Below are 24421 nucleotides of genomic sequence, written 5' to 3'. Positions count from 1 at the left end.
GATTCGACAGTGTCAGTGTAGACAAAGCGTAACACTGCAGTGTTTGGCCCAGGTCTTTAATTTTTTAAATATCCTTTGTATTTATTTTAATATAAATCCTTTATTTTTTTTAATAATAGGTGTCTCTGAAAGCATGCTGGGTAGAATTGTGGGTTCTGTGTAAATGTGTACTATAAAGGTTTTTCCAAATAAAAATGCTTAAACTTTGTAGGGAATCATTGGTACTAAGTATTATGCAATTTAAGATTCAATAAAAGAATGTTTGCTAACTGAACGCTTTTATTTTTGAATAGCTATCAGTCTTAGTCTGGATAGCTTTCTTTTTGTGATTTGGGAAACTGGGCCTGCCAGTGAAGACAGGAATCCAAGGACTGATGGCTCAGGTCCAAGAATTAGATGGAAGTCAGTTAATCAATGTGAAATATGAAATGTACCATAATATCAGAATCTCCTGCATTGTGTGCAGTTGGGTTATATTGTATTAATGTAAGTGATATACTGCAACTTGGTGGGTATCATCATTTTTATTTTAGGGCTTGTGGCTTATTGCATTTTTGTTTACCATTGCAGAGAGAGAGCTTGTGAACATGGATAGAATTTTTTTCCTGCCATCACAAGTGTAGTGTGTTTAGCCTTTATAGATATAGATATAGATATTAAAATATAATCTGTAGATGAATAATCAGTGCCTTGCTATATGTTAATGCTGTTAATGTGGCACAGTGTGGCAAGGATCATGAAACCAAAGTTGTGTTCTCCCCAATACATTGTCACACAGAAGGCTAAATTATGCCTTTTTAGATAGATCTGCAAAAGGGAGGATAAGGAGGTGCGTCTCACCTTCACTCGCATTCCTTATGGTAGTGCCCATTTAAAGCATGATGAAGGCCCCTAGTGAACCGATAGAAAAGTTTTAACACATGCTCCTACACTAAATGCTGCTGCTGATTTGGGGGTGGGGAGCTATAACGTCATTGCCATGCCCTCACCCCGCCCTTGTCTTCCTCCTAACATACATACCCAGGGTGATGAACACTGCTTACCTTGCTGTGTGCCTCCACAAGCACCGTTATAGTCCAGAGTCCTTAGACAAATTGTGCGAGTGATGGCCTGGAGGAGAAAGTGTACAGGGTCTTCTCGTACATCTGTGCAAGGGCAGCTATAATTTAGCCCATGTGTTTTAGGGACATTTGTCATTTGCAGATAGAACTGCACTGGATCCATATAATTCTCACTAATATCCTTACCTAAGGTATTTAAGTGAATTCTTTATGTATCATGACTGAAGTTTTGCTTAACATATATATGTCTATGGCATCCATCTAAGCCCTAACTTTTAACAGATACAAGTGGGCCAGTGTAGATGACTGAGGTTAGGGAAAGACTAATTACCTGGGAAACTGCAAACCTATACCCAGAATTGCCAACTTCAAGAGATCAAAAAGTATGAGTCGGACCCCTAAAATCATGATATTGGCCCTAAAATCATGACATTTTAATAAAAGATTATATATATATTTAGATCTCTTGATATTTGAACTCTCCCTGTCCATTCCCAGGGTGTGTACATGTGACAGTGTTGCCCACTCACCCACATGTGCTGGATAAGGTGATTTTGGCCCCTGCTGCACACTCCCACATCTGCCCATCTCTTGCCCAGCAATTAATCCTGTCTCCCAGTCTCCCTTCAGTTCTCTCCCCACCCAACCTACCTCAGTTCAGCCCCCCTTCAATTCAGTCTCACCCCAGCAGTTCAACATCCCTACTCTATCAATCCTCACCGCCCTCAGTTCACCCTCCCAGCACTCAACCCATCTGCTCAGAACCCACCATCAATACAGTCCTCTACCCCAACAGCCCCCACTGTTGCCACCAGTCTCACTCTCTCAACCTCCCTCATTTAGCCCCCCTGCTGCCACCAGTCTCACCTCTGCTCCTTAGCGTTCTGCATCCTCCCAAGGCCTGGTGGGGCTGCACTGGGGTCCCCTCTCCCACTTCCCGGGCTGGCAGGATTTCTAAGTGAAATTAAGCCTCACATTTAGAACTCTCAAATGTCAGGAGTTTTCCCCCCCAGTTGATTCAGTTGCTTATTTGAAGTTTCCCTGCTGGAGTGTAGCCACCTGTTAGCTGGATAGCTTTGTTTCTCTGATATGTAAATGAATTCTCATTGTCTTTCAAAGTACTTTTTAATTAAAAGCCAGGTGGAGAAGCTGCATTCCTTTTTTTAGGGTGGAGTAACTCTTGTTTGACTAGAAACACATTAGAATGTGCCTCAGTCTCAAAAAAAATCCTGACATTGAGAGTTTTATTGTGAGATCATGAGTGAGGCTTAATGTTACTCAGAATTAATTGATTGCGAGAGTTGGCATGTCTGTATACCTCCAGCCATTATACTTTGTAAGAGCAAGTACCTGAATCACCATATAAGCTACAACATTCTGCTTGTATGTATGCAATTTCTAATTTTCATGTAGACTCTGGTATTTGTGTGACACTCTGCCCCCATTCTAGAGAATATAATTTCTGTGTATGCAGAGATCTTGAACGTACAAGAAACCTTTTTGTTAGTTTAACCTCAAGTGCTGCTGGCTGAAATGGTGTTTGCACAGTTCAGTAACTAATAATTTCTTTTCAAGTGAATTGGGAGCTGCTGAGAGATGTTGATGGCTGTGGGGAGTGCAATCCTGTATTAATCCATAGAGCTGGTTGTGAGAATCAGGGTCCAGACACCCTGTGTTGTGGATATGGGGTGTGAACCGTATAGAATAAGCAGTTGAGTATACAATTTTACTCCTGCGAGAATTCTGCGCCACTGCACATGTGCAGAATTAATGTCCCTTGCAGATTTAGTTGCTTCCCCGCAGAAATAAGACTTTCTGACAGGGAAGCAAAGGGAAGTTGCAAGAGCAGTTATGCACCACTCCCTAGCTGCGCAGGTGCATCATTTCAGACCCCCAGAGCAGCCGGCGGAGAGGTAAATCACTGCAGGGCTGGGGGACACTCCAGCTAGTGGCTCCTACCCTGAGCCAGGATCAGCTGCTAGTCCTGGTTGGGCTGGAGGTAGGAGAGGACGTGACTTCCTTTTCCCTTGCAAGGAGTGGCTGGGGCTGTGTCAGACCCACCTCCCAGAAACCTCCCCCAGATGCAGGAAGCTCGTCCTCCTCCCCTGCTTCCTGCCCCCATCGCTCCTCAGCTATGGGGGGAGGTGTCGCTGTACGAGGAGCCGCTCCCGCATCCACCTAACCCCATGCATCTGGACGTCCCATACTCAGGCACCCCTGACAAGCCTCACCCCATACACCCACAACCCCCCTGCCCTCCATACCCGAACCGCACCCCACTGAACCTCAACCCCTGCATCTGGAGCCCCCTGCACCCATACCGCCCTGCTTCCAGACCCCCACCCCTGCACCCAGACCACCCCCCCACTGAGCTCCCTGCACTGAAGTCCCCACCCTGATGAGCCCCCACATCCAGACCCCCAACTAGCTGCACCCAGACCCCCACCCCACCAAGCCCCACTCTCCCAGACCCCCCTGCTGAGTCCCCCACACCACTCCACTGAGCCCAAACCACCTTCACCTGGAAGCCCCTGCAGAGTCCCATGGCCCCAGAACCTGGGAAACACCCGCCCCCTCCCAAAACGAGCCTCTGTGCATCCAGATCCCCCCCATACCTAGACCCCACGCTGAGTGGCCTGCACAGATTGTTCCATGCAGAATCGTTTCACCTCACACCTGGATCCCTCAATACTTGGATCCTGTCTGGTTGAGCCTGCCTGCCCCACACCTGGTGCAGAGTTGCAGGGCCCGAGGCTGCTTCTGGGGCAGGCCCAGGCCTTGTGCTGAGTCCTTGTCCAGGAGGTGTGGGGTGGGAGTGCTGCAGGGTGATCTCCCACCTTCATGCAGCCAGTGGCCTGTGCTCCCCACTGCCTTGCATTTATTTATTGACAAAACTTGAAGCATTTTAAAATATTGTGTGCAGAATTTTTAATTTTTTGGTGCAGAATGCCCTCGGAGTAATACAATGTTGTTGTGCTATAAAAATGTAAAATAAGGTCTTTTATGAACGTTTGTAGTGTTCTGAACTTGATGATCATTATGAGATATGTTTTACAGACTGGTTATGAATTTAGGTATTTGTGTATATATAAAATTGTGCTCATAATTTGTGGTGTAGCATTCAGCTCCACCTCACAGTGGGATGGTGAGCAGCCAGGCAGGGAGGGGCCGCCTCCCCAATCAGAGGAGAGTAGCTTTGACTATCTAGGATTGTACAATCCAGGAAAGGACAAATTATGGGCCATTAAAGTTAATGGGAAAACATTGAAACAATTTGAAACAGAAAAGAAAACCCCAGTCTTGGAAAACTAAGAATGGGAGGAGTTTTCCCCCACTTTGAATATCTATAGTGAACAAAACTGCAAACCTTTAAAAATGGAAGGGGTTTGAACTGAACAGCCTCCAGAAACTGAGGGACTGTCACTTGACAGGTGCTGTCCATGAAACACTGGGAAACTGTTCAGAGGCAATAGGTAACTTGTGTTAGAAAAAGGAGTTGATATAATTTGAAAGTGTAAAGCCTGAGGTTGTATCTTTGTTTATTTTCTGTGTAACTTGTGTATGTTTGCTTTTCCTATTTTATCTTTGAATCTGTGACCTTTTTTCTATTAAATAAACCTTTTGTTTATTTTTACCCCAAGCAGGTCTGTGGTGTGCAAACTGTGGAATGTATGTGCCAACGCAAAACTAGTGTTGGGGGGTTGGTTTTATGTCTTCAGGGGTGATGAGCCAGAGGGGAAAAGTCCAAGTGCCTGGTAGTTAAGAACTTGGGGTGGTCAGATTTGAGGAGACTCAGGACTGGAAGGGTTGTTGGTGTCAACCTGGAAGGAGTAATTAGTCTGATGGAATCCAGGGTGAGACCTTTATGCTTGTGGGGTGGCTATTGATGTCAGGGCTCTGAGTCATTGCAGCATAGCATTAAGGCACCCAAGATTACAGAGCAGGTGGCAACAGAACCTCTAACTAGTTTGAGAGATTCCCAAAACATCACCCTGGTCCAGTATATGCTGATGCAGCAGCAGTGCGAGCTTTCCCACATTACCCTATCAATGTGCTTCAGCCCTTAGTTTCCCCACCAGTGCTCATATTCTGCATGTCCTGTTGATCTGTCTTTCCAGTGAGGAATCTGATTCTGTACATGGCTCCCTCTGGAATCTAGCATAGCTGCTTTGGGTTTCTGCCAGGTCTCTTCCCATTGGTCTTTTGCCCTTTTTCCTCCTCTCAGAAAGCTGATTGCTGTCTTTATATCCCTCCCAAGCCAAGTAGCTATGCCCTGAACTCAAATACCTCTCATGAGCAAGAGTGATATGAAGATCTCAATATGGTATTAGAAAGGGGAGAAGACATTTTTCCTTGGTTGCTGAAATCTGCAAAAAAAAAAAAAAATTAACTGAAACATAAACTCTTTTGAATTTCTGACAAACTGATAAGGTGGGTGAGGTAATATCTTTTATTGGGCCAACTTCTGTTGGTGAGAGAGTTACAGAGCTGCTTCTTCAGCTCTGTGCAAGCTCGGAAGCTTGTCTATCACCAACAGAAGTTAATCCAAAAGAAGATATTACCTCACCCACCTTATGTCTGTCTACTACCCTGTAACTAACACGGCTACAACAAATAATGTCATTATTATGATTACTAATGGTGATCTTTCTCTTTTGGCTCTTGATCACACGACTGTTTAAAAAGACAGTTGCTGAATGCTAATAACTCCTGATACTATATTAACTCAGAGCAAATAGGGAGTTCGGGAGTTTTTTTTTTTTTTTCTGTCATCCATGTCTGGATTCAGCTTGCAGTACTGTCTTATGTCATTCTCTGCTGTCATATCAACATAGCAACCAACTAAGCAAACATAACTGGAAGTAAAGGAAGAGACAGTAATACAAAGGATTTAACCAAGATTTTTTTCTAGCCATGTTGCTCAAATTTACAGTAAAGAACAAAAAGTCCCGTGTTCCCAAAAAAAAATACCTGTTGTGGTAGCAGGACTGTATTAAATCACCTGGTTATGTGCAAAGTGGAGCAGAATCATGTGAGAACCTGTGGTTGAAACCTTGAGACTCTTCCTGGGCTGTGTGGAGATTAGAATATTATGGAATTGTTGATATCCATCTCAAATCAGAGGGGAGGATGCTTCAAATTTAAATTACCACAATTGTGGCGGCTAACTCATAGGAGAGTAGTGACCTTAAAGACAGAGCCTGCTGCCCTCCCATCTGTGGATAGAGCCCTATGTACAGGGCAACTTAAGTGATCAGAGAACTTGGAAGGGAGGGCAAATAGTGTACCAAAATATAAAAAGTGTTGTGTAGCATGAGTAGAGGTCTGTCAAGGTGAAAGGATAATCTAACTGCTTCATAAACTGTGTATGTACAGTGTCACAGAAATTTAATGTAGCCACTCCTGGGAAATATGGCAGCAGCCAACTAAGCACATTGCACAACAGTGTAAGAGGTAAGCTTTTGCTTAAGAACACAAAGGCAAATCTCTCTTCTGGTTCCATAGAGTCTTATGTGTTTTAAACCTGATGCTTAGATCATTAAGATGTGATCTCTGGGATAATGTAATATCCAGAAACTCTGGAATCTCCTTTGGGAATATTAATGTTCCAGTCCCATGATCGTGTTTTGGATGATAGGTAAAAAAAGACCATGTACTCTGAGTGCCTGGGGCCCTTCTTATTTATTTATTTTAATATAATATATAACTCCTGTCGCTCTTCAAACATATAAAGCATTATACAAGTAAGCCATATTGGAATAAGCAACCAAGCCTTAGTTATTGCAGTGAAGCAAAACATTTAGTTTGCATGGAAACCAGCCAATTATTATAACTGTGTCTGACAAGGTGCTAAGAAAACTTTTTTTTGCTTTGGGTTAAATTTACCACAGGTATAGCCTAGTGAGATCAATGGAGGAATGTGAGAATGAATTTTGTTCCATTGGCATTTTTTATTTGAATTTAAAATAGGAAATCTTAAATAACATGCTTTGGAGTCTTCTGTCATGGGAAGGGTGCAGGGAACTTAACAGTTAAAATAACATTCTGCAGCTCAAACTTGACAAAGGATTTGAATTTTCTTCTGATCTTATGACTTCATCATATTTGTTTCAAAATCAATAGAAGTTCATGAAGTACGCTGTGTTTCCCTGTTTGCCCAGGGCAGGCAGCCACTTCTGAATAAATTAGAAAAGGCAATATATGAGGGGATAGGATTAGGCTGCCAAGTGATTGCTGAATCATTTCACTACATAAAGAATGAGTTCTGTTGTCCAATCCACTTTTTATTCTAGAAAGAGTTCACTTAGTGATAAATTGTTTTTACTGTGTGATGCTACAAAACAAACTTGCTTTGATAATCACAGATATCACTTGTTCTACAATGTTTGTGTTATGCAATAAAAACCTGCTGTAACACTTGAACATTTGAACACTTGCCTATAAGAAAAATACAGTGCGTGCATAAATTGCTACATCTGAATTGCAAGGTAAAGGTGCAGTACTAACTGGTGTATTCATCACAGGTTTTTAAAATCTGGGAAAATCAAACCAGGGATCCATGAAGGTATTGGGTGTAGAGGAAAGTCCCAGTGCTCTGCTCATCAAACTGAAGGATTCTAATCACCCTACAGTGAGAGTTTCTTTTTGGTTGGTAGCGTGGGCTGCATGCCTAGCAAAACATTTGCAAGGCAGCTCCATGTAATAGCACCGGTATTGGGTTTGAAAGAAATCTAGGTGCCGCGTTCTGCATTAGAAGCAAAATATGTCGGGAGGGGAATTGAGGAGTAAATGGTAGAAAAATTATTCCTTTCTACACACTGCTGTATTTGAAATGTAGTACATTTTAAAGTAGATTCTCCTAATTCAGTAATGGTAGCTGGGTACTTCACATGGAGTATACATTCAATTCCTGTGGAGGTAGCAGTATTGGGACAGGAGAGGGAGTGGAATGGAATAGAAATTGGGAATGGAAACGTAACCAAATTACCAGTTAACTAAAATCTGTCATAGATTCCTTTGGAAATGAATCAGGACTAAGAGGATGCGCGTGGGATGGACTGGGGTTAGAATAGACTCCCTGGAACTGTGGTTTCAAATCCCATCAGGGTCAACTTGGCCCTTCATTCTTCTGTTGCACATAAATAGAACGTGTCACATAATTTGCTGTGGGGGTGTGTGTGTGTGTGTGTGCTTTCAGGTATGAAACTTTAACATCTGAGGTGTTCTGCCTGTTTTGCAAGAACATCACTTGGCCCTCTTCGAAAGAATAGAGCTTTGTTCTGGTATCCATGGCCAACATTTACTACTTCTCACTGTTGCATAGCTAATCTGTGTCATCGAGGTGGCTGCACTTTGGTGGTACCGCATTATTACTATTTTTTATTTATTGCCATAACACTTTATTTCCCAACTCCCCATAATAGATATTGTACAAACACATAACAAAAAGACAATGCCTGCTCTATGAGCGTAAGTGTATATATTTTGAGATGGAAGATGCTACAGTATACAGTTGTAAAATAGGAATATGCTGTAGCTCTATACAATTATTTCAAGTTGCTATATGTAATGTTATAGCTATAGTGAGGCAATGGTTTTTTGGTTTAAATCATAACACTATTGTCTTTTTGATGAAGATCTATAGAATATATATATATATGGTTAGATGGACTCGTAAAAGCCTAAGGGAGGGAGAGAGAGAGGAGTCAAGATTATAGAGAAACTGCAACATGAAATATTTCTTAATTTATTAACTTTTACAATATTGCTGTTCTGTGTATCAATAAAGCATTTAAGATCTGCTTTGGAAAATCGTGAAAGCTTACCAACACAGACAATCTACTTTACCTTCCTGTCTCTATGAAGATGATACTTTTGTCATCTATCGAAAAAACAAAAATCTGTCATGAGCGAGTGAAACTTTGCAGAGCTGACCTTAAGAAGCAAAGGTCTGTGTATATAGATTGAGACTCCTTTTGTAAAATGTATTTTGGAAACAAGAAGTGGCTCTATCTCATATTGATGAATAGATTTTTTTTTTTTTTTTTTTTTTAAGACTTATGTCTGCATGAAACCCTACAAAGCTCAGCTGCAGCCATGATTTGTATCTGATTTGGAAATCAACCTTGTAATTTTATTAAAACAATAGTTTTAGGATTATTATATAATCATAAACTCCTATTTAAGATGCTAAACTCCATTCTGACTTTGGGGCTCTGTAATATTCCTAGTGGACAGGATTCCTCACTGCATGTCATGGTTCATAATGGCAGTTGATACAGGCCCTCATACTTGGCTGGTGAGTTGATTGATCTTTTTGTGCTTCTGCAAAATAGTTCTCCAGGTCATATAGCGCACAGTACAGCTGCCTGAGCAGTGCTTCACATTAAGAAGTCCTTGTTACTGCTGCTGCTGTTTAACTACTTTCATCAGCCCCCGAAAATAAAAAGTAAACTCTTCTTCCTCTGTTATCCAGTATCAACTAAAATAGTGACTACACTTGAGGCATCAGAGAATTTGATAGAATATTGCTGTTTTGATTTTCATACACCACTTTTATTCCTTCATGGTAAATTTACCAGCAGTAGGCTCCCCTCTTGCTATGCAAATCCAGCACAACAGGAGGAAGTTCATGCTTATTCCCCCCAAGCTGAATGGAAGTTTAATTTACTGTCACCTTATAGGTGGTCGGAGGCAAAGTAAAGAAACCAGGCAAACGAGGTCGTAAACCAGCCAAAATAGATTTGAAGGCAAAACTTGAGAGAAGTCGTCAGAGTGCAAGAGAATGCAGAGCGAGAAAGAAGCTGAGATACCAGTATCTGGAAGAGCTGGTATCAAGCAGAGAGAGAGCAATCTGTGCACTTAGAGAAGAGCTGGAAATGGTAAGGAATTTTCTTCTAACCTAAACCTGGGTTTGGGCTAGATCCTGCTCTCATTGAAGTCATTGAGAGTTTTGTTATTGACTTAAATGAGAGCATGATTAGGTCATGAAATGTAAAAATCACAAGAACAAATATGTTAAGTGCTTGCTTGGTTTACATGTTGAATATGATCCTGGTATAAGAAGCAGTTTACAAGATTAGTCATATTTGTACTAGATATAGGTAAGCAAGGTGACTGCTGTGCATAAATTTTGTCATCTTAAAGTCTTATTTCTTATATCTCGGAAAGTGTCTGATTTCAAGGGCTGGGAAGGGGCATAGTGAAATATTGATATGTAGAGTCATCTGTAGTTTGTAGACATGTTCAGCCAGCCTTTGCTTTTGTGCATGTGGCTGACTCTCCATGCACAAAATTGTATTTGCATGTGTAGATTGTGTACTTGGTTGCTCAGCTGTCTAGTTCTCATTGTGTGCACGAAATGGGTGTATGCACACTTTTGCAGGCACAGTTAGTTGGTGGCCAAAAGTGAGCTTGAAACATGGAGGCTTTGGTTGGAAATTTAGTCTTTAGTAGGCTGTGTTCTGAGTTACCCAAAATAATCAACTTTGTTTAAGAATCAGTGGATAGTCCAACAACAATCCTTTACTTTCTCTTCTTTGATTGGTAGCTTTTATTCATAGTTTAATCAGCAGAGGTTAGGTTGGTAACCTCTACTTTCCCATCCCTCTGTCCCTGAGAACCAAAAAAAGTTTGTATGTTTTGTAGCCTGTTCATGAGGAAGTTTTAATCAGTTATGATGTGGCTGAAAGGAAGGGAAGCTTCCCATAATTCTGGCGTGCAGAGTACCAGAAAAGAACTCCTGAGTATCCACCAGCATTAGATTCATATGAAATCGTTGCTTTAAAAGGTGGTGAGCTGGAAGAGTATTCTGGCTATTGACATGCCAGCAAAAGCTTACAGTGTTCCTTGCAGTTTAATTACTGTATTGTAGTATGTAGCACTGCCACCAGTAGTAGTTTTATTAACTGAAGCAAGATTTGCTCAGGCCAGTTGTGTAATCATGAACACGTGCTTGACTCATCAGCAATCATGTAAAAGGCTCCAGCCTAGTACATTCTAACCTTAAATGAAGACACCGGAAGGTAAAGATTACAGCTCTGTTTTGTCTGCTAATGTGATCTTGCCAGTTTACTAGTACTTAACGTGTTTGCATATTTCAGTACAAACAGTGGTGCATGGCAATGGACCAAGGGAAAATCCCCTCTGAAATAAAAGCCCTGCTAACTGGGGAGGAGCAAAGCAAAGCACAGCAGAACTCAACCAAACTTGCCAAGACTGGGAAGACAGAAACACACAGTAACAATCCCTGTGAGTATCATGCTTGTGATAACAAAATAGGAACTGAGTCTTTCTTCGTGTAGGAGTGCCATGGTGGTAGGCAGAAGCATAAGGATGTGTTCTCATACACAAATGATCAATTGTAGCATTGAGACAAAGGGTTTAGTGGGATGTATAAAGACTTTGCGATATTTACGTAAACAAGTACAACACATGCAGTTGTAGTAGCTTCAAAGATGGGTGATAATTTTCAAGAGAAATTGATACGTTTCAGAGCAGATGATGTTTTTCCCCTATGATGAAATTTTAAACATTTGACCTGTTCTGTAGAATGCAAGCAAGAGAAGGGAAACAGCAACTTTTAACAAATTATATCTTAGCAAAAGTTAAATGGAATTTCATGGGCCAAAGAAAAGGCACTTCATAAGCGTGAAGGAATTTCCCCTGCTGAATATCCAAGGCCTGCTGCAAACAATGGAGTTGTGAGAACTTCCTAAAGAAAAGGTAGTAAGAATTCTTTCTAATGAAGCATTTTAGGCTGTCTAAATAAAGGGGCTGTTAGCAGCAGCCCCTATAATACTGTGCAGGTGCATGCATATGTGCACACTTTTTGTATACTCAGCTTATAAAGACAAGTATTTTTCTTTCATTCAGAACTTTCACCACCCCCGTTTGCTGCAGTTTTTTCTCTCCCTTCCCATAACTGAACCATGTCTACACTCCTACCCCCACCAGTGGGCCAACTGCCTCCCAATCCCACTTGCCATGTACTGCCTCCTTTATATGCCACCAACTGGTCCTGCGCCTCTATATTCTGGTTTCTATGCCAGTTTCTCCCCAGTCTTAGCTTCCAGTTCAGCTTGCCTCTTCCGTGCCAATTCCTTGTTCAAAGGTAATGCCAGGAACCAGTAGCAAGGAACCTCCCCAATGGCTATACTGGGACCCTTGGGCTGCATATTGGCAGCAGTTTGCCAGACCTTTGGCTCTGGGGAATGAAGGTGGTAGAGCTGCACAGTCCTCCCCAACCAACCTTCCAGTGTGAGGAAACATTTGAGGAACAGGAGGCTAGGGTGGTTAAGGAGGCTGCTCTTCAAACTCCCATTTCATTCTTGTCTCCAGACAAGGTAGTCATGCCTCTGCAACCGTCTATGGCTGACAGTTTTCTCCAGTTCCAGGACCTTGTGAAGAAGGTGGCTGACTCCCTTCTTATAGCTCAAGAATAGATCTAGGACTCGCAGCACAAGCAGCTGGACATTCTACAACAGGCAACATCCACCTGGGTTATGCTACCCATTAATGAAGCACTCCTGGATCCAGCAAAGACTGTGTGGCAAACTTCTGCCGCCATCCTACCAACTTGTAAATGGGCGGATAAGAAATAGTCTGTTCTTCCCAGTGGCTCAGATTTGTGTTTTCCCACCTAATTCCCTGGTGGTGGGTGGTGTAAATGAGTGGGGAAAACAGCATTACTCCAGGTCTGCCGCTTATGACAAAGACCAAAAGAGGTGAGACCTTTTTGGCAGAAAGTTCTACTTATCTGTGACCCTCTAATTTTGGATCACAAACAATCAGGTGATCATGGCCAAGTACAACTTCATGGACTGTAATAAATTTGCTGCTTTCATTGAACATCTTCCGCAGGAGCATAGAGAACATTTTCAGGCCATCATTGCAGAAGGTCAGTTGTTAGCCAGAACCTCTCTTCAAGAGTCCGTTGATGCCGCGGACACTGCTGCCAGATCCATCTCCACAGCGGTTATTATGCTCATGGTGTCATAGCTCCAGCTCTCTGGGTTCCTGAAGGAGGTTCAAAACAGTGCTGAGGACCTCTTGTTTGATGGTTGGAAGCTCTTCTTGGAGATCATGGATGAATCCCTGCATACACTAAAGGACTCCAGGGCCACATTAAGATTTTTGGATATATATACACTGCTGCGAACAAAAGCAGATTTAGTACATCCCAAACTGCCGAAAGATTGTCATACCCAGTTCTCAGGATTTCGCAGTACCACTGAACTTGCTAGGAAAAGACAAAAATTCCAGAGAGAGAGAGAGCTACTTCCTCTCCTTCAGTGAGTACCCAGTCATCATTGAAACAGCAATTTTGATGGGTCAGTCGAAAGTTTGATTTCTCCCTCACCTCTAGTTCACGAGGGGCAACCACTTACCCACTTCCCCACCTTTGTAGACCACCTTTCCCATTTCCATCTAGCTTGGTGGCATATTACAACAGAGAAGTGGGTCTGAGGTCATAACATCAGACTGTATCATTTATTTTGTCCCTCCCCCCAACTAGTCCATGTCCTTCAGGCACCCGTCTCACAAGACTATACTGAGACAAGAAGTGCACTATCTTCTTCTAAATTTAGGAGCAATAAAGCCAGTCCATCCCCTCACATGGGGAAAGGGTTTTACTCCAAGTATTTCTTCTTGCCATAGAAAGACATAGGGTGGAGCTGGATCTTGGATCTGAGACCACTGAACAAATTTGTAAAGTCTCAGAAGTTTAGGATAGTGACTCTGGCAGCTATAATTCCTTATCTAGAGGCTGGAGATTGGTTTTTGGCCCTCGACCTACAGGTCACTTATTTCCATATAGTGATACGCTCCCTGCGCCCCACAGGAAATACCAGCGTTTTACCATGGGCCAGGATAATTTTTGATACTGAGTACTTCCCTATTCTCAAAGATTCTAGCCACAGTAACTGCTTACCTTTGGTGAGAAACTATTTTAGTCTTCCTATATTTGAACAATTGGCTACTCAGGGGCTGACCTTATGAAGCAGTACTGACTTGTACCCAGATGGCCCTTTCTCTCTTCCAGGAGTTGGGTCTGCAGCTAAATATATATATATATTTTATATATAGATATAAAAAAAATCCATATTAGAACCTGTACAGAGAATACAATTCAGAGGGGAGTACTTGGATTTGTCGGCAGCCAGGGCTTACCTTACCACAGACAGGCTCATAACTGTGTCTGATCTGGATGGTTGGAACAATTCAAGGAAGCCCCTGTACAATAAGGAACTGTTTACAGCTCCTAGATCATATGGCTGATTGCACCTTTGTGACTGAGCATGCAAGATTATGCCTTTGCTGCTTCTAGGGCTGGCTCAGGAGGACCTATTCATCAACCTGACACAGCCTGGTCAAACAGGTCATGGTTCCCCTCCAGTTGAAGAATTCCTTAGATTGGCTCAAAAATCAACTCAGTGTTTGATTTGATTTGTGGAGACATCCCTTTCGTTGCCCTGATCCAACAATAATTGTGAACGGATGCATCACTATTGGGGAGCATACCTGAATGGCCTGAGGAAACCAGTTTCCATGTCAGCCTGTTGGAATTCAGAGCAGTCAGGAATGCCTGCCTTCGGTTCCTACCCCTTATCGGGGCAGATCAATCAGGATCATGACAATGTGGCTTACATGTTTTTTATCAGCAAACAGGGAGGAACAAGATTCCCCACCCTGTACACCAATGCTATAAATTTATGGAAATGGTATATAGCCCATCAGATTCAGATATCAACCGTTTACTCTCCTGGAGTCCAGAATTTCACAGCCCGTGTGCTCAGAGGAGCTTCTCCCAGGACTATAAATGGGAGTTGAACTTCCATGCATTCTCTCCAATACTGCTAATATTAAGAGCGATGAACAAGATCAGACAGGACAAGGCCAGGCTTATTTTTATAGTACTGACATGGCTGAGACAAGCTTAGTATCCTCACCTGCTTCACTTGTTGTCCATCTGGTGTTCAAGCTTCCAACCACCCCTCCTCTCCTCTCCCAGTATGCAGGTCATGTGCTTCACCCCAACCTAGGAGTCCTCCGCCTCTGAGCATGACTTCCACGTGGCTTATAGGATTGGAGTCCACCTGCTCAACAGACGTACAACAAGTATTACTAAACAACAGAATGGAATCAACTCTACTAACTTATCTTCAGAAATGGAAAAGATCCAACCAGCGATGTCACCATCGCTGACTTGTGCCTACATCCACCTCGCTTACAGCCATGCTGGATTACCTGCTGGATCTAAAGAAATCAGGGTGATCAATTATCTCGATTTAAGGTTCACCTGGCCGCAGTATCGACATTTCATCCTTCACTAGGAGGACTTTCCATATTTGCTCACCTTGTGCCCTCAACATTTTAGGGAGCTTCTACCTCCGGGTTAAGGATCCCACTCCAACTTGGGTTCTCAACCTGGTACTCAAATATCTCATAAGACCTCCGTTTCAGTCTATGGCAACCTGATCCTTACTTCATTTATCTGTGAAGAAGGTCTTTTCTAGTAGCTATCAAGTTGGCCTGTAGGGTTGGTGAAATTGGGGCCTTGATGGCAGCCCCTCCCCCCGCCCATTTGCGGTATCTTTCACTGTTGTACCTAAAGTGCTGTTGGATTTTCATCTTACTGAGTCCATTCATCTACTGGTGTTTTTCCCAAAACCACGTAAGTCTCAGCTGGAGACCTGCTTTCATACCTGAGATGTTAGATGGGCGTTAGCCTTCTATCTAGGTAGGAACTAGCTGTTTTGGAAATCACCTAGACTGTTTGTCTCCATTGCAGAGAGATCCAGGAGATTCTCAGTCTCTGCCCAGAGACTTTCAAGATGGATCTCTGGGTGTGTGGTAACTTGCTATGACACAGTGGGTGCTCTGCCCACCCTGGGGATAATAGCACACTCTATGGGATCAGAAGCAACATCCACAGCTTTATTCAAAATCATTCCAATGTCTGAGATATGTAGAGCTGCTACCTGGGCCTTAGGGCATGCTTTTTCTAAATATTATGCCTTGATCCATGCTGCCAGATGGGATGTGGTGCTTGGTAATGTGGTACTGTCTTCAGACCTGGACTCCATTCTGAAGCTCCCTCCTCCCTGTGGGGATACTCCTTGGGAGTCACCTGAAGTGAAGAATCCACGGAGACACTACTTGAAGAGGAGAAGAGGTGACTCACCCTGTACACTAATTGTAGCTCTTCAAGATGTGTCCCTATGGGTGTTCCACTGCCTGCCCTTCTCTGATTTGGACTGTTCTTTGACATTTAGATAGAGAAGGAACTGCTGAGGGTGGCTTGCCTGTGCAGCCCTATGTATCCTCGTTGTGCAGTGTGAGGTTGTATAGATAGCTGAATGGACACTGCTAAGGGAAAATCTGTGATCAAGAGGTGCACCCATAGGAACATACATCTTGAAGAACTAGTTACTGTGCAGGGTGAGGAACCTCTTCTTGATTTCTGAGTATAGCTTACATTTATCTAGTGTCTTTCATGCCACAGGATCTCAATGTTTCACAAATTTAAACTGTGTGGTACTTGAGTTCACGTTTAAATGCCAGTGGCCTCAGTGGGATATAAGCATGAGCTTAAAGTTAAGCACATACTTTAAATTCGTTGTTGAATCAGTGCTGTAGAAACTACACAGAGCAATTACTCTATTCATTAGAGGAATAATGAATAAAGAGCTGGATTCCAGATGAATTCAGAGCTGGATATGTGATAAGTGGACAAACCTTTGGTTGTACATCTCATCAAAAATACTATACCTCCTTCCTTGCTCCCTCCCTCCATTCTTTACTGTTTCATTATGATAGCTTTTTATGAAGGTTTCTTGTACAATACGTTTGTTTTATGGGGGAGGGGGAAACAGAGCTGGAATTTTCACCCCCACCTTAAATTTCCCATCATGGTGAGCAATGGCTTCCCCATTTGCTGCCCTTCACATCATTAATGGGTGTGGCTTTCTGGATTAGCCAGCCATTGAACTTCTAGAAACCTGTCTAAAATGCCAGTCCACAGTCAGTCTGGCACATATAGTGTATTTGTGTTCTCATACCACCATTTTTGGGTGGGATAAAATGGTTATAGAATTAGATAAGGGAAATATGTTACAGCCTATGTCACGACCATGATCTGTAATAGAGTTGTCTATGCTGCAAACCAAAAAAAGTGTAGGCACACAGGTTCTGCTGTCTGTATCAGACAGCTGTATGCTGGTATGACTAGACAGTTAGTAAAGATGGGTCCAAACAGCAGTCTATTTGGTATCCTCCTGGCTTGCCCCAGACACTCTAGTTCAGAGGTGGGCAAACTACAGCCTGTGGGCCACATCCGGCCCACGGGACCCTCCTGCCCAGCCCCTGGCCCTGGAGGCTTGCCCCAGGCTGCTCCCCTGCTACTCCCCCTCCCCCGCAGGCTCAGCTCACTGCACCACTGGTGCAATGCTCTGGGCGGCACGGCAGGGCTGCAAGCTCCTGGGGCAGCGCAGCTGCAGAGCCCGGTCTGACCCGGTGCTCTGTGCTGCGCGGTAAGGGGGCAAGGAGGGTTGGATAGAGGGCAGGGGAGTTTGGGGTGGTGGTCAGGGGGTGGGGCAGTGGATAGGGGTCGGAGCAGTCAGAGGATGGGGAACAGGGGCGTTGAATGGGGGAAGAGGTTCCGGGGGGCAGTCCAGAAGGAGTGGGGGTTGGATGGGGCAGCGGGCGGCAGTCAGGGGCAGTGGTTCCGGGGGCAGTCAGGGGACAGGGAGAAGAGGTGGTTGGATGGGGCAGGGGTCCCAGGGGGGCAGTAAGGAAGGAAAGGGTGGTTGGATGGAGCAGCGGGACGGGGGGGGCACTCAGGGGCAGGGGTTCTAGGGGTGGTCAGGGGACAGAGAGTAGGGGTGGTTGGATGGGGCAGGGATCCCGGGAAGGACGGGGGGGCTGTCAGGGGGTGAGAAGCAGGGGGAGGGCTGATGGGGGGGGGGCCTGCGGGCCACACCCCCCTCCCCTAACCGGCCCTCCATACAATTTTCTAAACCCGATTCGGCCCTCAGGCCAAAAAGTTTGCCCGCCCCTGCTCTAGTTCAATAATAAGTAATTGAACTTGATTCAGGAATCACTGGATGAAATTCTATGGCCTGTGTTATGCAGGAAGTCAAACTAGATTAACAGATTTTAAGGTGAGAAACATTTATAATCTTCATGAGCTCTTCATTTTGGGGTTCATTAAATTCATCTGCTCCACTTGGAAACTGGTGTTTTAAAACTAATCTTATTCTTGCACACATGGTACCTTGTACCTGTGGATCTTGTCTAGACACAAAACAGCTCCCAGAACTGCTTCCCAACAAAGAAGAAATCTGGTCCTTCAAGTTGGGATGCCATCCAGTACACTAGATAATAAACTGACTCTCCTCCATAATTCCTGTCAGTGAAAGAGGTGTTTGACCCTCCCTCCCTGCTCCTCTTCCCTTTCTACCATTGTAGGTAATGTCATGCGGGCAGCTGGCTATCTCATGGAGAGATTGAAGAAGAAGGGGAGAACATCTCATATCCCCACCTATCATAAAAGAAATCTAAAAGTCAGTTAGGACATTAGGCCTGTTGCGGGGAGTGTGGGAATGGGGATAGAAATTATCCAAAGACTTCCAAAAACCTTGTTAGGTGAACCCTAGCACTACTTGGGTTTGTTACAAAACCCAGCACTTAATTTCCGTGCACTACTGTTCTACCATGTTTTGTATGTGCATGAAGTAGACAGGAAGGACCTGATTCACTGTTATATAGCAATAGTATGCTAATGAACTCAAGTGATTCTAATGGAATTACATGGGTATACAGTTGGAGTAAAGCAGTGTGAATCAGGTCCAAGGAATTCTTAGATAACCGTAAGAAAATAACCACTGTAAATCTTTCCCTTTTTCATCCCAGGTATTTATTTAATGTATGAAATCATGAAAAATGTGAGGGGATGGGTTTTGTATATCTGTCACTTCACAGAGAACATTTTGCCTAATTATATATTTTTAAGACCCATCAGTCATGGTTTGCTTTCATAATTGGATAATAAACATTCACCAAGGAATCTGGATTTCATAAAGTGCTTTTTAAAAGAACTTTATAACCTACACGTAGTTATTAAAATGTATTAGATTTCAAAAGGCTTTTCTTTTTCTTAACAGCTGAAACCATGAATATGTGTAGAAGAGTCCTTGTGATTGATTGATTTTTCTTTTTCAGGGTGAAAGTTGTTCAGCTGATATGGAAGTCAGCGGTGAATCCAATCCTGCTTGGCATCCCATGAAAGAATGGAAATAATTTTGCTTCAGAGTTCTGTTTGCTATCTGTTCTGTGTGATCTTTTTAATTGTTACACCACAAAATCAGTGTTAATATCATAATAAAGAGTTGGACAGTAGCCCACAAATGTATAGAAATTCAGAGGTAAGGCTGAAATTCGACTTTAATCAATGCATGATTAAGTATTGTAGCATATGTGACATGTAAGATCATCTGATATCGATACCCCTTCTCTAGGGAGGGGGAAGACAAAATTTTAGCCTTAACACTAAATTTCCCTCTTGTTAATACTATGTAATGTTCTCTTGGTGTTTGCTTTTTGTAGAATTGAATTTGTTTATTACTTTTTATGGTGGTTACTTGAGGGGAGGGTGCTTTTTAATTTGCAGGAAGATATGAGTCCTCACACTCCTGATATTGTATCAGTAGACCAAGATCAAGTTAAATTTGTTTTTGTCGTATGCATGTGTGGCATACATTGGAACAGCTTCCTTTAACCATTCTTGCAGAAGTTGTTAATATGTATTCGTGATACTGTCATTTGCATTGCTGTTCTCTATCTTGCCTCGTTTAAATTGAAATATTAAGAGCTTTGTTTCTTTACTCATGAATTGCAGCAACACCTCATTTTTAAAAAAAGAAACGCTGGTTTTCAGTTACTTTTGAAGTCACTGAACTTACAGTAGGTCTGATCCCTAGTCAATGGAAGCTTTTCCTGTGTAGAATGAAGGAGTAGACCCACTTGGTCTTATCTTCCCCTTTAACTCAAGACTGACTTTAATTAATTACACTGACACAGTTAAAGATGGCTTCAAGCCATAGTTCTTGCATACATAGGCTTGGCAGAATTTGATTATTTTTTAAAATAATATTGATGTTTATTTGTAAGCATTTTTTTCCTAGTTTAGTGATTTTTTTTACAGGTGCACAAAATTACGGATTTTTAGCATGTTTTTGATTTAAATATTGACAATTGCAGGAAATTATGGGGGTGGGTCAGAAAATGGGGGCGGGGAGAAGACAATTAAGAGTAGACAGAGATTCAAAAAGTTAAAGCTTTATAGCCATTAAAACAAATTGACAACATCATATGTTGAAATAATACAAAATAAATATCCTTATATCAAACCCTGATAAGAAAATGCTGCTTGAGAACTTACTTGGCTTATCTGTAAATTTCAGTTATCAATGGAAATATTTTTTTCATATGTTTGTGTATGGTAAAATTGACATTTATGGACATTGACCAATAAAAATCAAATCCTTCCAAGCTTATGTATATGCCATGTTGTCTTTGAGTGGGCGATATAACAAAGTGAGGGTGGAAAATGCTGACCAACCGTTAGCAACAGTGGAGCTAACTGGCGCTCTGACGATAAAGTAAGATTCCATTCTGGGACAGGAGGCTATAAGTGGATTGCAAAGTGTATGTTTCAATGAACCAGCATGTTTGAAGTAAATGCGAAGATCTTCTTGCTATGGATGATGGTTTCTCCGTTCAGTCCTCCTTCCCTGGAAGCTGGCAAATAATTTAATTTTAAAAATACATGGTGCTGGCCACAGCAATGCTACACATTCTGTGGTGGGGTTTACCATTGGTGTCCTATAGCTTTGCCATCTAGTTTGATGGGAAAAGCTATGGAATGTTCCTAATACCTGCTGTGAGAATGCTTCTCTCTGACCTTTTTCTCCACATATAAATCCTCCTGTGTATGTCTATGTTGCTGGATTGGTTTTCATTTTGTTCTTTTTTTTGTTTGTTAGGCAGTACTTGGAAATGCCCCATGTGCCTTATCTCTGCCCCCCCACCAAGAGCCCTTCTGTAACACTTCTTCCCCAGCTATGACACTCCTTGCCCCTTTGACTGAGTAGGCCTGATCTTAGCTTCCATCAGAAGTTGTCATGTCTCTCTGAATGTCAGTTCTCTGGTGTTACTTGAAAACACTTGGCTTACTGACTACGCTTTGAGGAAGATATAACACCACTAGCCTATAACAACAATGTACAGCAGTTAAAAGCATTATTAGTGTTTGAAATTTGCTGGGCACACTTTAAACATTTCTGTCTCTTGCAAATTTGTGGGTCTTTTTTTAGCATTCAGGGATTTGGTTTGTGTTCCTTAAACTCCTGTGTTGCCCACTTCAAGCTTTGTCAGTAGTGAAAAGTGTTACTAAGGCCTTGTCTACACTGACACTTTACAGCGCTACAACTTTCTCGCTCATGGGGTGTGAAAAAACACACCCCTGAGCGCAGCAGTTTTCAGCACTGTAACATGCTAGTGTAGACAGTGCCCCAGACTGGTTGCTACACCCCTCACAGAGGTGGGTGTTTGTTTTTTTAGAGCACTGGGAGAGCTCTCTCCCAGTGCTCTGCCGTGACTACACTAGTGACGCTTAGCAGTGCTAGTGAAGATGTGCCCTAAGACAGAAGCCCAAATTTTGCTCTGATTTATATCTGTAAAACTCCTGTTGAAACCAAAGGAAAATGCACTTGTGTGAGAAGAGTATTTGGTCCAAAGGGCCTAATTCACCTGCCTCATCAGCAATAATATAAACAATACTTAGCTCTTACATAGTGCTTTACATCCATACGTCTCAAAACACTTTACAAAGGAGGGCAGTATCAACCCATTTTACAGAGAGTAAAGTGCAAGTGAGGCACAGTTGGGAAAGTAACTTACCCAGTGTTACCCAGCAGGCTGGTGGAAGATCCAGGAATAGAACTCAGGTCTCCTGAGTGTGTCTGTGTAGATAAGCCTTAAGTATAACATGTTTTATATACATATATACTCCAGTCCTGGAGCAGTGATGGTCACAAACAGCATGAAGAACGATCCCCTTTTTCAGGAATTTCAGCCAAAACCATGGCCCAGTTTCCAGGGAGCAACTCTGCTTCAAATATTGACTTCAAGTAGAGCCAAAGGCAGAGAGAGAGAGAATGCTCAGGCTGCTCACACAGCTCCCTCTAGCCAGAACCTTGCATAACAAAACTAATATCACAGACATCTTCCCAAAACTGAACATTTACTCGCACACTGGAAGATGATCTTGTAAGATTCTGTGTAACAGCACCACCTGGTGATAACTGCCACAAGGTTATATTCCAGGGGAGGGTCCAGTGCTCTATCCACTAGGCTACACTGTGCCTCAGTGTAAACCAAGAGTAACTTCATCCCAGTAAACAAAATTACAATATTAATTTGGTTTGAAATCAGAATAATTTCCAGATACTTTAAAACAGAAAAGGGTGGAAAAGGGTGGTACACATCTGGGACAAGCTAATATTCCTAAAATGAGTATTTTTTTCCTCAAATTGTGAGGTTTTGGAGTTGTTTGTGCTTTCCAAAATACATCTCTGCACTGTAATATCTTTATCACTTCCTTCATTTCACACAGGTTGTTCTTTGGGTCTGATCTGTCATCTCTTGAAATAAAATAGTAATTAGCCTTTTAATAGTAGTGAATAAACTGAAGGTTTTTGGACTTCCATCCTTGTGTGTTTGTTTAAAGTATGCCAATTAATGTTGTCATTGATTAAAACCAACACAATCATTCTCTTAGCCACTACAGGAGTGGTATTGTAATGGATCTGAAGTTTCCTACCCACCTGGACAAATAACAAAGAGCTGAGTGGCAGCAGGAGGAGGAGATAAGTGGTTTGTCTAATCCCTCTGACGTTCACTCCTCTTACTGAATGAGCACAGTGACAGTTTTGTAAACATACTAATGAAAAAAGTTTGTATGCAGAATGATGAATGGTGAATTCATCCCAGTTTTTCTCTGCATCACGCTGGTTGCATGAAATAAGTTGTACAAACCAAAAGGTAAAGAACTAATTAACACCTTTGCCGTTGTCAGAGAGGCAGAACCTTGCTGTCACAAACTGCAATCTGAAACACCATCACTAACTAGTATATAGAAAATATACATTGTAAGACCGGATTTTCTTCCCCCACCCACCCTCATATTATGTGGTGTATACTTTACTTCAAATATCTTTGTCTCTTTTATTATAAAGGGGTTCTGCTAGGCTGCAAATTTACACAGGATTATTCCCTCTTGAATTTCCATAGCCCCTGAAAGCATGGAGGGTGCTCCTGCCCTATGGCATCTTTTCTTCGACACATGCTATCTTTCCCTGGGACTCCATGGATGACCCCTTCTGAGGCTCCTCACTGAAATGCTGGGGATCAAGCCTGTTGCACTCAGTCAGTTATGGAGATCCAGTAGGCATGGGTGATGTGTGAACCTGCTGTTTGGGGAGGCTAGCCCCTGACCCCGCTCCTTCTGCATGAGGCCCCTCCCATTCCACATCTCTTTCCTGCCAAAGCCCCAAGCCCCCCCACCGTGACCAGAGGAGCCCTGGCCTGATGGCTGGCCTGAGCACCAGCTGCCCCAAGTCCCGGCCCTCCAGCCCCAGCCACCTCAGCCTGCCCTCTCTAAGCCCTGCCAGCTTTGAGGGAGAGGCTGAGGGAGGGTGGGAAGAGGAGTAGTGTGGGTGGGGCCATGGAGGAAGAGTGGGGGGCTTCGGGCCTACTATACCCGCTATCCATGCCAATAGGTAGTCAATACAACCCCAAGATCCATCGATTCCTTTTATGGCTGCTACCTTTCAACCACAGGAGGACCCTGCCAAGAACAGCATGGCTCAGGCAGAAATTAGGCTGCCAGAGAAGGTGACAGGCTGGAGTACAGGCTAGGGACCATATTTCTGTCTGAAAGAACCTGTTTAGAAGTCTGGTTCCCTGCAAGCTCTGCATCTCCCCACCTCCACTCTTCCTTTTCTCTCCTTCCACCTCCCCCCTTAAAAAGCTTAAGATGTTACTGCAACGTTAACCTCAGTTTTCAGCCTCTCTGCCTGCCTGCTCCTCCCCCACTATCACCCTGCCCATCCAGAGAGATTCTTTTTGGGAGAGAGTGATCTAGCCTCCTATTTTAAAAAAAATAATCATAAAAATATCCTTACCTGTGTTAATCAACACTTCAGACTGTAAAACTCACTCTGGTAGTTTTAGTCATCTAATCTATGTGCAGAAAAAAATTAAAATTCTAATTTACTGTTCACTTGTTAGTTTCC

At 42.9% G+C, this 24421-nt stretch overlaps 1 protein-coding gene across 1 annotated transcript in view; it reads left to right on the top strand.

Annotated features, from left to right (window-relative positions):
* CREBL2 (cAMP responsive element binding protein like 2) overlaps window positions 1-22833 on the top strand; it is a 39167-nt gene extending 16334 nt beyond the window's left edge. The window contains exons 2-4 of the mRNA XM_084642178.1: window positions 9746-9943; window positions 11165-11312; window positions 19287-22833. Coding sequence (XP_084498304.1) covers window positions 9746-9943; window positions 11165-11312; window positions 19287-19291 — 351 coding nt within the window. The 3' untranslated portion in view covers window positions 19292-22833. The remainder of the gene's footprint in view (window positions 1-9745; window positions 9944-11164; window positions 11313-19286) is intronic.
* The last annotated feature ends 1588 nt before the right edge of the window (window positions 22834-24421 follow it).

Source organism: Lepidochelys olivacea (assembly GCF_965140295.1).
Source record: "Lepidochelys olivacea isolate rLepOli2 genome assembly, chromosome: 1".
Taxonomy (NCBI): Eukaryota; Metazoa; Chordata; order Testudines; family Cheloniidae; genus Lepidochelys; species Lepidochelys olivacea.
This window is presented reverse-complemented; position numbering and strand designations above follow the sequence as displayed.